General features: G+C 45.5%; 2 protein-coding genes across 3 annotated transcripts in view; one reads left to right on the top strand and one right to left on the bottom strand.

Moving 5' to 3' along the window:
• Nucleotides 1-736: 736 nt before the first annotated feature.
• inab (internexin neuronal intermediate filament protein, alpha b) lies at nucleotides 737-6,516 on the bottom strand. The gene is made up of 3 exons (XM_012817163.3): nucleotides 5,362-6,516; nucleotides 4,304-4,428; nucleotides 737-3,957 (listed from the first exon to the last, which is right to left on the bottom strand). Exons 1-3 carry the CDS (start codon nucleotides 6,415-6,417, stop codon nucleotides 3,678-3,680), a joined length of 1,461 nt encoding a protein of 486 aa, XP_012672617.2. The 5' UTR covers nucleotides 6,418-6,516; the 3' UTR covers nucleotides 737-3,677.
• Nucleotides 6,517-8,106: 1,590 nt separating this feature from the next.
• The window catches only part of nt5c2b (5'-nucleotidase, cytosolic IIb), a 32,048-nt gene continuing 23,182 nt past the window's right edge, over nucleotides 8,107-16,972 (top strand). Inside the window, exons 1-3 of one of the 2 annotated variants that reach the window (XM_012817180.2) lie at nucleotides 8,107-8,320; nucleotides 10,733-10,864; nucleotides 15,098-15,171. In XM_012817180.2, the coding sequence (XP_012672634.1) occupies nucleotides 10,764-10,864; nucleotides 15,098-15,171 (175 nt within the window). In that variant the 5' untranslated portion in view covers nucleotides 8,107-8,320; nucleotides 10,733-10,763. The other variant, XM_031561884.1, reaches the window with a different exon arrangement.

Below are 16,972 nucleotides of genomic sequence, written 5' to 3'. Positions count from 1 at the left end.
TTTTTTTTTTTTTTTCATTTTTTGGAAAATTGCCACCCTTCTTTTACACAGAGGAATAGCTTGGCCCACTGCATCAATGCAAAAACATATAACTCACAGCAGAGGGCATGGATGTTGTCACCAAGTGGCCAATTAACAAACTTCCCCCGTAGAACGGGCTCTTGATTGGATTATATGAGTGCTTGCGCCGGGCCCTCCGATATGGTTTCCAGGAAGTGTATCCGCACTCATCTACCACCTCGGATGCGGAACATAAGGCCGGTGGCATTCGGATCACACCCCTGCTTCCCCGTGCATAATCAGCCAGTGAAAGGACAAAATGTGTCTCTGGCTCGTAGTCATTATTTACATGTTGATATGAGTACAATGGGTTAATTAATGGGGGGGGGGTTCATCTCATCAGCTGAACTTGATGAGTCGAGATACTTGACTTAAGATAGAGAGTTAATTTAATTACTGTCAATGAGGTGCAGCACTGCGAAAACAATGGTGGACAGACAAACACCAGGAGAGATGTTTTGTGCAAGAACATAACAGGCCAGGATACATATGAAGGCATATTTAGCTACATGTGCATAGCACGTATATTGCATGTCTTGTGTAGTATATGTGCAGTATATATCGTATAGTATATAGTATATATTTACTACTTTGTAGTAAATCATGCAATTATTGTGGGTCTTACTCCTGACAGAACAGACAAACAAACAAGAAATGAAGTGGCGTAGCACGTGGGTCTTCATAATATCAAGTCTTTATTGATATGTGCCATACAGCAGTTGGAGTCAGAGGATAGTATGAACTACATTCAGTTACAATGGTTTACTGTTTTCCCCAAATGTACTTCAGATAGCATGGTAGATTCTAATGCAGAAGGTCAACACAGAGAAATGGTGGGTGTATATATCCGAAGCTGAACCATACACGACACACACTGCCAGATTCAAGAGCGGCTGGTGTTTTAAGGCAATTTGAAACCCTACAGCATTCATTCTATAGTAACAGTACACAGACTTGCGTTGTGGATGACGGTGTGGTTTTTGTTGTGGAGATGACAATGAAAAGGACTATTGGTTGTTTTTTGAGGAATGTTGGTCGTACATGCATTGCAAAAATATTTGGCAGTGCGTGCGGTAGGAGTCTTGCTTTGTTTGTTTGTGTCTTATTTTTTTTGTTTTTGTTGCTGTCGTTGTTCTTTTTGGTGTTGCTTATAGTCTTAATTAGGCATTTTATAAAAGCTTCCTATAGTTTGCCCTTTGACCTGTGACCTTTCTTACTGATATGGCGTTACATCAAGATCTTTAGATTTTGCCGTTTAGATCCAGATTTGCTGCACAGCCAGAATAACTGTTCTGGAGGGAGCCTGTCTGGAAAAAAAGGAATGCCAGCGCAAACTTCCAGATTTGCCTGAAATTCCTGCCCGAAACAAACAAACAAACAAACAAACAAATAAGCTAAACAACTCGCCCATCAGGTGTCACAGTGGAAATGTGCCCGCACTTCAACATCCTGTACCAGCTGACACCAAAACCAGTGCCTGTCCTGTGCTGAGCGGACCAGTTTTCCTGTAGTACAATCAACACGTGTTTACAGCAAAAGACTGAAGCACATCAAGGCATGTCGCCACGACCTGTGCAGAAGGCTAGAGAGAGAAAGTGTGTGTGTGTGTGTAATCTGGCAGTGCAGAAGAGAAATGAAAAAAAGCTGCTACTTATACGGTGTGTGTGCGTCGTTGAGTGTGTGTTGTCGTTTTTTTTTTTTTGGCTTAATTTCTGACTGAAATAATCTGGTGCTAAAGCTCATTCATACTGAGTGGAGATTCTGATGGTCTGATTTTTCAGAATGTGCTTCAGGCATCCCATTGTAGTTGTTTTTTTTTAGTTGTGCATACAAATCTATGCCACACGTGGCCCCTGACTAATTGACAAAGATTTTTTGCTTTCGTTTCTTGATCTCTTTCGTTTTTCTTTTTTTTTTTTTACAAATTCATTCAGTTGGTATTGGCAGCCCATGCAATTGTGCTAACGGACATTCACTTTTTAGCCTCATCTGGAACAACTCATGTGATCTCTTAACTTCCACCTTACCCCATTTCTCCCATTCTGACTTCATCATTTCTATCATTCTCTCGCTCTTTCTATCTCGACACCTGTGTCCTTGTAGGCACGAGGACACCTGCCGTCTTTTACGCACCGAACACCTGTTTGATAGTCAAGCCCGCACGACATAGTGCTCGCACTGACGACAATAAGTGCCCTGAATTTAAGTATACTTTCAACATGATCACACAAGCACTCAGCAGCATTGTGACAAAAAAGGCAATTAAACCTAGTGGAAAGCAGTCACATCCTTAGTAAAACAGCATTACTCTCACGCCTAGCTTAGCCTACCCTAGCCTAGCGGGCTAGCTACAAGCACACACTGAGATGAATGGGCCCATGAGGGAATGGAGAGAACCTAGCATCTTCTCTGGGCCTAAACGGGGATAGAGAATATGTGGAATGGCTCAGTGATAGTCACCATGCAAACATGAGCTATATATCATGCAAAGTTGATTACTATGCTGGGATATGTCTAGCTAGCTTTACTCTAGATCCTAAAGGGGGGACAGGGGCAGAGGGTCACATTATTGGCACCCAAGAGCAATCTTGGAGAGGAATTTGTCTTTTTTGATGTTGTATTTCTGTTTATTTAGGAACCATTTTGATGTGTTTATGATTTGGTTCCTTTTGGTGACTTTGAAAAGTTATACTTTCCAGTCGTTGACTGCGACTCAGTACTGTCATGCTGAAGGGAGAGCGGACCGGGGCAAAGAGACGGATGTGTTTGGCAGTGATGAGACTAGTGTATCCGCAAGGCCGTTCTTCATCAACGACACGTCATTTATAGAAAGTGCTTCGGAGGGTGTGGTCATCAACCTCACCTCTGTGTCGAAGGGCTTCATCCGCCTAATCGCGGCTCAGCCAAAGTCACGTTCACAAGCTCGAATAGTGTCCTAACTTTTGATGACAATGACATGTGCTACTAACAACTCAGCGGAGACTAGCTCACACATAGCCTCGGAGAAACGTCAAGCTTTAAGCTGTTACTCGCTTTTTTTCCTGAATTATCTTGCTTTTGTGAGTCTGACAAAAAGGCCTTAAGTGTTCATCGAGCCGAACAACGAGCGAGCGTCTTGATATCATTGTGCACAGGGATGCACACGTGCACATGCTTGTCTCACAAGTGCACACACAAATACAGAGTCGTGTCATCTGGAATGTGTGTAACTCTAGCGGCTGTTGGCAGTGCACTTAAGATTTGACATCTACGCAGAGGCGTGACCCATTGGGCCTCCGTGAGTGAAAGACTGTAAGAGTGTTGTACTGTATGTTCCTACACCTCAAAGTGCCTCCTGAATTTGGTGTTCAGGAGAGTGCAGAATGCTTACACGGACTGGCGTCCTTTATCAGAGACTATAGGAGAGCGAGAGAGAGAGAGAGAGAGACAGACAGAGAGAGAGAGAGAGAGAGAGAGAGAGAGACTATTGTACTTGGTGAGTGGAGAGTGAACTTGTACACACTGAATTCCCCTCTGAGACAACCCCTGAGGAAGAAGGAGAAAGGGATAGAGAACAGTGAGGGAGAAGCGAGAAAAAGGACAGAATAAGGGAGGAAAGAGAAGGTGGCGGGGTGTTTTTAGTTCTTCTGGCTGGTGGCGTTCACATCAGTGGTGTCGTGCTGCTCCATCTTCTTGCTGGAGACCATGGACTCCTCGTACATCTCCTGCTTGCTGGTCTTGCTCTGGCTCTGCTGCTGCTGCTCCTCGTCCTTGTCTTTCTTGCCCCTGCTGGAGCTGCCACCGCCGCTGGTGTACATGCGGGTCTGGTAGCTGTAGCTCTGGCTGCCCGAGCCGGAGGAAGGCATGGGGAAGTTGATACCCGTGCTGATGCGGGTCTCCTCACCCTCCAGCAGTTTCCTGAGGAGAGAAGGGTGAGAGAGAGAGAGAGAGGGATAGAGAGAGACAGAGAGAGAAAGGGAGAGGGGAGGAGAGGGGGAGTGAGAGAGTGTGAGCGTGAATGTGAAAGAGAGAGAGGAAGAGAAAGTGAGAGACGGAGATTGTGTGAGAGACAGCGTTTTAATAATTTACTGCAGAGAACCACAGAGGCAAATTGACATGGAGGCCAAGCTGCCTACACTGACTTTATACACATAACTGCTGCTATTTATTTGAATCCGCATGAATTCACACATAGCACAGTGCCTGACTGTTAGTAAACACTGGAGTAAACTGTTAGTAAACACGGCTGACCAAGGCGTGGTACCTGTATGCAGCAATTTCAATATCCAGGGCCATTTTGACATTCAGTAAGTCCTGGTACTCCCTCAGGTGACGGGACATCTCACTCTTAGTGGTCCTGAGTTCATTCTCCAGCTGACCAACAGAGTCCTTTAGAGAGAGAGAGAGAGAGAGAGAGAGAGAAAGAGGGAGAGGGAGAGGGAGAGAGAGAGAGAGTGGGGGAGAGGGAGAGAAAAGCTTGTGATGTCATTTTAAGTATGGCTGGTTGCTCCAGATCTGTATTAATAATTTATCACATTAATCTCGGACCAGTGGCTTCTCTGCCTCTGTCACTGACTGAAATACCTCTTTCTTTGTGTTATACTCACTCCGATCAGTGAGGTCATTCTCTGGGTTATTCTTAACACTGTCTTTGTTGTATCTTTCTATCTATATCAATAATTTCTGTATCTTTCTCAGGAAAGATTGTCATCGTTTTCGAACGACTATCGTCTCACACATAGGTAGACACACAAAATAATAATAAAAAAAAACGAAAATCATCCTGAGTTTAAAATAAAGCTTAGTTGAAGTAACTGTTTGATTCTGTATATATCATTTTCAAACACCGCTTGACCTTGGGTCGTAGGAGTACGCCCTTGAAGCAATAATTACGCTACTCCATCGTGTGCGGTTATCAGTACCATGGACAGAGAATTCTGGTCACGCCTTATTGACCTGATCAATGCATCATTGCATTTTGCTTTGTACTGCACCGTAATGGACTTCTAAGAACTATCTTATTTAATTTTATTTTATTGCCCTCAGTTATTTGTTTTAATTGTACTTTGTTATTGTGATATGTGCATTTTTATTGAATATCGTACTTTGCATCATTTTTGAAGTTCAGACATACACATCCTTAATTCAGTCCTTAATTCACAATCTCCTTTCAACATTTATGAAGTCTATGAAACAACAATCCCGCTACTCTTAATTTATTTCAGGTGCATGTAGCATGAAGCACAGTTACAAAGTATCCTCTTTCTATTAATGGTCTGAACCATCCAACAGGCAACAATTATAATTTCTAAGGCATCTCACCTGGTAGCCCATGATTTCGGAGTTGTGCCTGTCCTCCATCTCATTGATCTGCCTTTCCAGGGACTCGTTGGTTCCCCTCATGCTCTCGATCTCAATGGTCTTGGACTGCAGCTGCCTACGGAACTCGTTGATCTCCTCGCGGCTAGCGCGGATGGCCTCGTTGCTGCGGGTGGCCTGGTCGCTCAGGTCGGCAAACTTGGACTTGTACCACTCTTCCGCCGACGTCAAGTTCTTGGCCGCCACGGAGTCGTACTGCTCGCGGATCTCTTTCAGCGCGGAGGTGAGGTCGGGCTTGGATACCTCCATCTCCACGGACACCTGCGCTGCCTGAATCATGTTCATCAGCTCCGCCACCTCCTCTTCGTGCACTTTCCTGAGGAAGTTGATCTCGTCCAGCAGAGACTCCACTTTCTTCTCCAGGTCCAGGCGCACCATGGTGGCGTCGTCCACATCCTTTTTGAACACCTTAAGTGTCTGCTCCGCCTGCTCCCGGTTGTTCACCTCGTCATCGTACTTGCCCCTGAGTTTCTGCAGGTCGTCCTCGATATTGTCGCGCTCGATCAGAATCTGGGACTTTTCGCCGTTGAGCTCCTCGACCTGGGAGCGCAGTTCGCGGATCTCCTGTTGATAGAGATCAGCCAGGCGCGACGGCTCGGTCGTCCGCTGGCGCAGCGTCACCAGCTCCGTCTCCAGAACCTTGTTCTGCTGCTCGAGGGTGCGGACCTTGTCGATGAACATGGCAAAGCGGTCGTTGAGCCCCTGCATCTGCTCTTTCTCGTTGGTGCGGATGATTTTGAACTCATTGTTGAGAACCGAACTTTGAGACAGATCAAAGTTTTCCATCGGCATCATCGAGTAGTTAGGACGCGCGGACCTCTTGTAAGAGGTGAGGGAGGACGCGCCATTGCGGGAGGCGGAGTGGGACCGGTACCCACTGGTCCCACTGCGCGATGAGCTGCCGCTCATCATGCGGGATGGGGAAGAATAGCGGGGAGAGTCCCCGAAAATCTTCCGGTAAGAGGAGGCAGAGTAGATATCAGATCCGTAGCTCATCATGGCGTTTAGGAGGAGGGAGTCGAACTAGGGTTGCGTCTCCTTTATATACCCGAGGAACGCGCCAATCAATAATTGACTGATGCTGATGCCAAGGCACAACCTGTCTTTGCTGCAGATGTGCAAGAGCCTGCCCCTTCCTAAAAACGTCAAGCCTATCCAAATCCACCTTGTATGAGGTTTTCACTGGCGCAGTGGCATGTTAGCGCTATATGATACAAACTATACGTTGTTAATGTATACAGCGCAGCAGTTAGGCCTGGGTGGAACTGTACGTTTTGGTGCAGTGCTGATGTCAGCGAGAAAGATTTTATCGAGACGCTAAGTCATTCACACCTAAGACAAATCACAGACCACACACAAATGGATTAGGACCAACTGGATTCATATATGAGAAATATTCTTATTTAAAAGAGTATTTCTAAATAACTGTGGAATCCGACACTTTGTTTTCACCAGGTCATGCCATATGATTGAGATTTAGCCTAAAAGCAAAATGATTAACCTTCAAACTAAATTCTTGTTCCAAATGCCTTCATTTTCGTCTTTACAACGCACGAACGCAAAACAACTGCGCCACTGCTATACGTTTCTTGGTGATTTAGATTTCAGGTATAATCTACTCCAACATTATCTGCTATTCCTTAATTTAACCTCATCATTCTACAGCCTGTGAAGTCGGCATCAGCTGATTTCCAAATGAAGTATGATGCTGCCCTCTGTTGGTAAGATTAAGACCTACACAGGCCTGACTAAAAATGCTCTAGTCATTCCCCGCATTTTTGGCATCATTTGCTGAGCGTGAAACGCTTTAGTTTAAAGGCTCATTGTGTACTGTAATTTCCTTTGTCAAAAATGTCTCAATTTACGATATTGATCTCATCTACCAAATCCAGAAAATGAAGGTGCCTGGGCTTCGAAAGTCTCTAGATCAAACGTTTTTGTATACTAGTATTAGGCCTACATGTCCCAGACCAGAACATGTAAACAAAATACAAAACTTTAATGAGAAAAGCAATATGCATGCGATACACATTGTCTTTTTTTATTAAAAACATCAGATGTACATCACAACTGTGAGTTTCAACGCTCTTCTATATGGACCAACATCCTTACAGGCCTGTACAATTCTCCATATAGATCACAGTAGCTCTGGATCCCTAGCCAAAATCATTCAATTGGATCACAGTACAAATCTTACCATAACGCAGCATCACTCTGGCTACTCAATGAAAAAAAAAAAGGTTCAATATGTATACACCTTTATTAAGGCTTTGCTAAACTCTGGTTTTGACTGCTATTGCCACCAAATGAGCGTTTGAGGTAAACTCACCTCAGACCTAGGGTATTTTTCCCTAATAGACGCCTTTCTGCTATCGCATAACGCATTCTTAGAATAATATATCTAAATGTTGTCACGCATAGTTTACATGTTGAGTAGCTCATGGGACAAAGAGGACAATTGAATCATCCACGTAGGCCACATAAGCCGTTGTTCCATTGTGATGGCCTTTGACAGTACAATTGGGACATATCAAGGACAACCCAATACCTGATTGGTGGACTTAAATCTGCCTCCAAAATTGTTAATGGCGTGACTTTAGATTATGAAGAGTACGGTCGCGGCATTCTGCCAAGGCAACTTCACTGATCTTATGCGATGAATGACACGTAAACCCTCCCCCTTGATAGAGGCAAAGCTCCGCCCACTGCCCCGTAATAACTGCCAGCTAGCTCAAGCCTTGCGAAACAAACCTTGTCATTCACTGTAGTCTAGTCAAAAGAACACAGATTAAACAGCAACTAACTTACAGTAACGTTTGCTTTTGCATGAACACTTCTTATTTGGTCTTTTGCCAAGCGCATGCCCAGATTTCCAGCCAGTGCAGTTGTTTCAGCAAGGAAGGTGAGTACGCGACTCGAAATCAGCAAAAGCATACTTGTTTGTTGGAGACCTTTCATTTGATGAATAAGTGGATGGCCTCCGAAACAAAAGGATTCTTGTTCAGCGCAGGAAAACGACACGACATTCATTTTTCAAGCAGGCTTTAATCAAACCATGAATTGTGTGTTAATGCAAGCAGTTGACAGAGTTAGCATGCAAGCCCTTCAGCTATTTTTCTGCACAATAATGCAGCGATCGAGTTACCTAATAGTGTGCCTCTAGATTAAGGGAGAGCTGGTGTTTCTGCCTTTTATCTCTTAAAAGTCACCGGATCGGCGGCTTTGCAAATCACTGTGTCAACATCTGCTGCCCTAGGGGAAATCTCGCTGGCTAATGCAACGTCACTTGGCCTTAGCGTTTTGTTAGTTATTTTTCTCAACTCTTTGACAGTGATCTCTTTTTGGAATGGTTGGATTTTATTTTGGATTTAGCCTTCTGCTGACTTGCCTTCTCTTGGACTTTCCAAATAAAAAGTAAGTTTGCAAAGCCATAGGGAGGCAAATTGGCAAGGGAACAAATTAGGTCAGCCAAAAAAGGGTTAGGCTATTATTTGCGTGTTTAAGGGCTGTGGGGTGCGTCCAGGAGACCTCTGTCAGTCGCCCATTGTTGTTGACTTGTCTCTGCGCGAGTTTCCTCTACCTACCCAGAGCTATGTAAACATCAAGTGGCCTAAACATGATGGTTACCAGTTCATCCACAAGTCGTAACAAGTTACTACCATCAGAATAGTGTACGCTACCTGCTTATTACTGACGACTATTCACTGGGCTTCTTTGTTTTCTGAAAGGAACGACTCGAAATCGACACCTGAGCGCGATCTCTGCTCTGCGATGGAGCTAAACGTAGCGTCCCTTTAATGTAGTTAACACTGCACTTGAACGAGGATATTTAATTTCATACTTCCGTATTGCTCATTTGCGTAGTTTAAATCTGGTCGAGAATCATTATCATCATCCATCTAGGCTTTGTAACATTGCGAACAGCTGGGTTTGTTTAGATAGGCCATAGCTTCCCCCGCTGTGGGGCAGGGATACTCTGGTCTACAACCTGGTCGAACGAATTTAAATATTTTGTCTGTTGTTTAACATCAGGCAGACGCGTCATATTACATGCGTATCAGAAATGTCATCACTCAACGATGTTAGTTTCCAGTATCACTCTTTGAAAGCAATTTGTAACGACGACGTTAAAGTTAAAGCGCCAGGAGCTGCCGTCGTCACCAGCTTAAAGTAGTTGATTTGTTTTTTAACCTAGTTTCTTCGTGCAACTAAAACCGCCCTCTTGGAGCCCTAGAATCCAGAGGGGCCTCTCACTCTCTCCCCTGCATCTAGCTCTGTTAACTCTTACCAACTGTAGCTGCTGACATGGAAACTGGGGGCCAGCAGAGCACCAGAAGCACAGCAAAAGGGGGTCGAGTTGTGTGTGTATGTATGTGTGTGCGCTAACTCGGCCCCACAGATTTCCTGGGGCCTCTGTAAGGAAGCCTGTGGGTCTTCTGCAAAAGTCCACCGCTGCTCTGGCCCAGGGCTCTCTTAGGCTACTTGTTTGCGCATTCCAGCCCGTAGTGATGAATGGTACAGAAAAGGCTGAGTTCAGCAGGTTCACATTGACAGTGAAGGCGTCGGATGTGCTACTTTTGCGGGAGGGTAGGCATTTGCAACTTACCATCTTTAGTGACAGGCTCCATATCTCCCACTTCTTCACCCTGTGGTAGATGACATCATGGGGACACATTCCTGTTATTGATTTGTGAGGGCTTGGAGAGGCTTTTCTTTAGCCTTAGTTACAGTGTTCTTACTGAAGTAATTCCTTTGTGCAATATATAAGTGCAAGGCATAATTAGGGTTTTGGTAAGGTTTTATTGTTAGAGTGAGAAACTAGTAACATTATGAGGAACTTTGCATGAAAACCCTTAGTTAATGTATTATTACATAGTACGTACGGACATTATTGTACCTAAAACAACTTGAAATTAAGTGGCTGCTTGTTTTTTCTTTGTAATGACGGTCCTCTATTTATGAAGCTGATATTTGTTTCCACTCAAATGCTTTTGTGTTGTGCGAGCATTTCCCCCTGTAATGACTTCAATCAATTTCTATTCACTCTTGTTATCTAATCTTTCAAGACGGTCAGTGAAGGCATTCAGACGAGAGCAGTTTGCTGGTGTGTCCAGGTATTGTAGCCTGACAGGTCACGTGAATAGAAAGGCCTGATTGCATCATCAGTCGATGATCTTAAGTCTTCCTTTAAATATAAAGGCGAGTTGCCTTTGCCTTGAGGTGTGCTTCCCCAGTTGAAACTTGTGCCTTAACCACCAGACTTGTCTGAAGGTGTGAGACATTCCTACTTTTGTGCCTCTCCCTATTTTGCCAGATTGAATTAAAAAGAGATTTTCGCGGAGAAGATGACGACCTCATGGAGCGATCGGCTACAGAACTACGCAGACCTGCCGGCCAACATGGACGGTCTAGCGATGAAGAAGTACAGGAGAGAGCCCTACCATAGGTATGGTACCCGTGAGACCTGTGTGTGTGTGTGAGAGACAGAGTTAGTGTGTGTGTGTGTGTGTGAGAGAGAGTGTGTGTGTGTGTGTGTGTGTGTGTGTGTGTGTGTGTGTGTGTGTGAAAGAGAGAGAGAGTGTGTGTGAGAGAGAGAGAGAGAGATTTGATACCTGTGAGATGTGTGTGTGTCTGTGAGAGAGAAAGTGTGTGTGTGAGTTGAGAGCCCTTACGTAAGTATGATACCTGCGAGACCTGTGTGCATGTATGTGTGTGAGTGTGTTAGTGTGTGTGTGTGTGTGTGTGTGTGTGTGTGTGTATGTGTATGCATGCATGCATGCATGCATGCATGTGCAAGGCAACAGGGGTGTGTGTCCGTGGGGGGAGGGGAGGGGTTCCACTTGTGTGTGACATAAAAGTCCCCTCACGTCTGCTGTACCTCTCACCTCTATTTAAACCCTCAGGCCTGGGCAGGCTGATGAAGTAGTTTATGCGTTTGTGTGTCACGGGCCCCTTCTTATTGCGTCCCTAATAGACTTCCTCTGGCCCGTTTGAGTGTCTCCTCTTTGACACCGTTTGTGCAGTCCTACTCATGGTCGGCGTTCGGCCATAAATTAAGTGTCTATTCCCCAGTGGTTAGATATGGAGACCTTCCTTTTCCTTTGACCCGGTAACCTGATTTTAAGTTAGGTTAGGGTTGACGGTTAGTTATGTCATCCAAATGAACCAAAAAACATGTAGGTCTCTCATGTAAAAACCGGATCATACTGGTTATTTGTTGTAGTCGTTCGTTATGAGTGAAAAAACACACACAGCAGACTGGGTCTGGGTTTGAAAAGTACTGAATACTGAATACAGTACTGAAGTACTGAAAGTACTTTTAGTCAGTGAATATTTCAGACACGTAGAGTGTGTCTCTCGTGTTCACCCATATCATAGCGTATTGGCTATTTGATATATAGTCCTTTGTTATGAAAACGCAGCAGAAGAAATTGAGCAGAGCTGTATGTAAGGGTTTGAAATGTAAATCGTTTTTAATCGCTGTATGTGTCTGTCAGCGCCCTTTGGGTTATTCCGCGGCAGCTGTCTCGCTCAAAGCCATTCCCATTGTTCCCTGACGTTGGCCGTAAATGTAGCGCTCGGTGACTGACAGGCAGCCAAGAGCCTCCCAAACAGTGATGTCTTAGTGACTGTGCGTGGTTGTGAGGCCGCTCCATTCACTTGGTACCAAGTCTCGGGCCCCTTAAATAAATCAGGTAACGTTGTAAATGTCAAAAACATTGCTCCCTCATAAAACGGATTACAGTGTTTTGGCAGTAACTCAAGCTTGTAATTGGAGTTCTGGACCTAAAATAGATAATGCCCCAATATCTAAATATAGGCGAAACCCCCCCCCACACACTCACAAACACACACATCCCATCCTTCGTGAAAATTGTAGCTTGGAAACAAGATTATGAAGCAGCTTACCCTTCACCCCCCCCCCCCCCCCCCCCTCGCTATACTGCATTCCCCCACGTGACTTTGACAAACAGGCGACCTGTGCGATGTTTAACCCGGCTCAAAATGCGCTTGCTATGGAAACTCGCCTGCCTTCCCTCTCCTGCTGACGTTACGTAACCTGCCCTTGTAAGATAAACGCCTCAGTGTTTTGACAGTGTGCACGTGTCTGTCACATTCACCGCATACCGATCGCTGGTATGCCTTCATCAGCATCACTCTCCCTACATCTGCCCAGTCCTCTGTCACCAGTTGACTTCCACCACTTTTTTTTCTCTTCATCTTAATGCCAATGCCATTTTCTTGCAGCACTAACGTCCGCAACTGCATGTGAAACCTTGTTGTTATTAACAAGAGCTTGTGTCGAAACATGATTTCTTCCATTCCCCCTGCGGCTCGTTACCTGTTTCCACGGTGATAAGAGCAGGTGAACATTCGCTCTGTGTCTCTCAAGGCCTCACGGAAAGTGCTGGTGTCAGCTTAAATATGGCTGAAGTATTTCACCGGTCCAAAAGGCAATATCCTGGTTATCTTCATAGATATGTCCCACCCCTCCCTTTGTCAATGTCCTTCCGTGCAGGAGGGGTTGGGCAGGGGGTAGTGCACTGGTGAACGGACTGCAAATGTTATAGTCATTCACCACCCTGGAGCTCTAGAACATGCCTGCAAAAGCGAGATCACTGCTCCACCCCACCCTCGACAATGCTCCCATGCCCTCCCACACGGGCACAAATACTGTATCTGCCTTGTTGTGGTGGGACTGGTTTGTTTGCATGTGTTTCCATGGTAGGCTGAAGCCCGTGTATGAAAAGGTCGAAACCAATATTCAAATTTGTTCATAGTCCATTATCCTTAATATCCGTAATAAATCAACACTAAAGGGTAAAAATGGATTGTGTAACATTGGGCTGGTGCCTACACTGCCACATCTTGGGAATCATTTTCCTCAAAAGGCCTCAATGAAGTTGTGAGTATTCTTATTTTTTTTGGAATTCAAGGTTCGGTGTAGATCTGGGAGTTGAGATTTCATCTCAGTTTTGTTCCCTTGTTCAGTGAAAAAAAAGATGTTTAGTGACCAGAATGTTTGTGGGGACAACAAACATTTACTGTGACCAGAGTCAGTGACACCACAGTGTACCAGTAACTTTGTCATGTCATATGTTTGCTATCTGAGTCTCGATTGTTCTGGATATCTTTGAGGCGAAGTAAACAACCTGCCTGACCCCCCCCCCCCCCCCCCACCCCAAAACCCGACCCCCCTCGCCACACCCCACCACAGCCTACCCTACCCCGCCCACAAACACACACACAGACAACAGGCAACAACAGAGAATGCCACGGAATTGTGTACAATCATTTTTGCAACAAGTCAGAAACTGAATGGCAAGGAAGCGAAGTAGAAAGGGAGCTTTTGTTCGGGCCTATGCCCCTATGCGCCTATGCGCTGTGTATAGGGTACCCACAGGTGGACTGTATGGCAATGTAGCCTAGGGCTTCAGTATGGTCAGAGCTTCAGTATGCTTCACACTCCTTATGTTTGGCAAAATGCCCCGTGGGAACTCGTCCAGTATGGCGCAGCGACAAGGTAGGTCAGAATGCTGACCCTGAGGGTGTGTGGGGGGAGGGGGGGGGGGGGGGGGGGGGGGGGGGGGGGGGGAGGGGGTTGTTTGTTGTTAGGGAACTGTGTGGTTAACTTTGTTGTGCCCAGTCTTGCAAGTGTGTCACTTAACTCACGGAATTCGTTCACCGTTTAAGGGCCGGGAATCAAAGAGTTTGGGTTCAATGTATTTGGTTGAGCATAAGCGTTTAAAAGGTTTTTCATAATGTCAGACAATAGCATCATTAATTGTTTAAAAGGCTGGAATACCCGTGAGTTTTGTCATTGAATTGAAGTTTGCTCGTTTTTTTGACACTTTTATTATTGAAAGGGTACCAACGTCAATATTACAGCCGTTTTCCAGACGAGTCCTTTGGTGAACTTGTAACCCCCAGCCATCCAGTAAATACACTGTGGGGGCCCTGGTCCTCTCAAGGTCTGTGTGCCCCATGCCTGTCGGCCGCTAGCAGTGGTGGCCAAGCCTGCCATTAGCGAGAGCTGAAGATAGAGCATGTCAGGGAGCTTGAACAATGCGGATCACTCTTTGCACGCAGCCTCTGTTGCTGGAGCGCTGATTTATTTTCCCAGAATGCCCAAGTGGCTTCTGAGAACAGTGTGCGGAGGTAATTGTCAGGTTAATCTGAGGAGACAGATGCAGCTTTCTCTCTGGACGGAATTTAAAACACGACGAGAGAGCCCTGGCTGAAACAGAGCTTGGCTGTAAAAACATCAAAGGCTGGGTGGCTCATCTGCCCCGTTCGAACGCCTCTGGAAGCTTCAGCGGTCATGATTAGCCTTGCGCTCTGATGCAGATTAAGTGTTTACTGAACTTCCAAATCGAACTAAGCCAAATAAGGCACAAGGCAGAAATGTTTGTTAACGCAGACATTTCATTAAAATGTTGACAGTCTTTCAAACCCTATATTACCATTCCAGTTTGCCACGTTTAAGATTGTTTGACCGTTCCAATTTGATCGGCTCACTATTGGAACAAAGATTAAATAAATATTATGGTTTGTCCGCATGAACATTTTCGAAACACGAAACAACTAATTATGGGTGTCAGATGCAGGAGCCAGTTCTAGGCGGGTGTTTGCTCAGTCATGTTCTCATCATGTTCTTTGTCCCTCCGCCTTCCCCCAGGGTGTTTGTAAACAGAAGTCTGGCCATGGAGAAGATCAAATGCTTCGGCTTTGATATGGACTACACTTTGGCAGGTGAGCTAGATAAACATCAATACATCAGACACCAAAATATCATCCTTTTTCATGTTTCCCCATGTTTCACGTTTGGTTGTGAGCCTCGAACCTTGTCCGCCATGTTGATTTGTATCACCAGCGAAGTGAGTTGTTGGATGTTGTTAAACCTTCAGAGATGCTGACTCAAGTGTTTATACTAAGGTGACTTTTCCTCTGTGGAAAGTGTGGAGCCTCTCGCATTGGCTACCCAAAATGTTAAAGTAAATATAGAGTTCTCGGGACTGTAAGGTCCAGATATATACTTTGCAACCAGTAAAGAAAAGTCCTGAAATATAGCACAGCAACACAGCACATTCACTGGCCTCGCTATGAAGAGCTGTGCAAGAGCTCTGTGTCATCAGGAGAGGATTACTGGCCTAAATTTGAACTGCGCTGAAGCACCGGTTGTTTGTCACCGAAACCACCTTGTTCCTCTCAGTTCGGGGCTCCAGCTCTTGTGTATCTTTTAGGTCATCGTAACCGGAGAGCGGAGAAAGGGATTCGTTTCCTCTCGGTCGTTACATATTTGAGCAGAGTCCATGGCCCCTTCCTGAGCCCCTAGCGACCAAAAGCCACCGAACGGGACGGCAGTGTTTGGCTGCTAAATATGGCTTCCCTTCTGCCAGCTTTGGGAAGCAGGTCATCAAAGTGACACGCTTAATATTGATGTCTCCACTGAGTTGGCTTGTTCTCCCAGCTCCCCGGAGACACCCCCACACACCCCCCCAGCCCCATAAGATACCTGTGGCCTGCAGCGGTGGTGGATTTCCTGTGGGGGGCGTAGATTCTGCGGGTGCTCAGCTGTTGACATCCCCCCCCCGCGGGTTCGCTGGGACCCGTAACCGAGTGCTAATGTTTACAAGAGTGCGGGCTATCACATTGTCTCACACCGCGCTCGGGTTGCAACCCGTAGGCCACGGCTTAGTGCTCGCAGGGCCAGCGTCCAACCTGCCACCACCAACACCACCGCCACCCCCGAGGCCACAGAGTTCCAGCAAGTCGGAGTAATAGGGGTGAGGAGGCTTAACGGCACTGCCTTGTTGCCACATTCACAACCATATGGGGCTGTCACTGGGGCTGACTTGTTTTGCTCGCCTCTCCGATCTCTATCCTCACACAATGAGGATGATTGACAATAACTACTGATAGATACTGATATGGTGTAAGTTGCGTGTTTTAAGGCAGCAGTAACTACACAAAGAACTTAAAAAACACCCCCAACAGCACAGGTGGCACTGATAAAAGCTTGCTAGCTAGCATGCTAACTGGCATCTTGTGGTGATATAGTTGGGGATGTCATGCTGTACATTTTCACGGGGTGGTCAGACACGAACCGTAGAACAACAAAGTGCTTAGCCTGCGTGGCTAGCGGGCCTGACAGGTGTGTTTATCTGTTCTTCACATGGCCATATACTATACAGGAATTTGAAAAAATGATACCAAAACAAGTTGCTTATAAAACATACCTCAAAATAGTGAAAAGTTACATTTTTTTTTTTTTTTACACTTTAAAAAAAAAGAAAGTTTTATCACAGATACAGAGGAAAAGAAAAGTAAACAAACACACAGATTGACAAAAATAATACAAAAACAAAAACAAAAAACAGTGAATAGTTAACTTTTGATAAAGCCTCCACAGCCGCCTTCCTCTTCAGGCAAAGTCCACTGTGATTGTATTTGAACTGAGGACCCTACTGGGGGAGGCAAACAAGTGTGTTGTTGTTCTCACGTGTACTGAGAAACGGGGTCAAGTACGGTGGTTCCCCCCCGGGGAGAGGTC

This window comes from Clupea harengus, chromosome 24 (assembly GCF_900700415.2).
Source record: "Clupea harengus chromosome 24, Ch_v2.0.2, whole genome shotgun sequence".
NCBI lineage: Eukaryota > Metazoa > Chordata > Actinopteri > Clupeiformes > Clupeidae > Clupea > Clupea harengus.
Note: the sequence above shows the minus strand (reverse complement) of the source record. Positions and strands in the feature narration are given on the sequence as shown.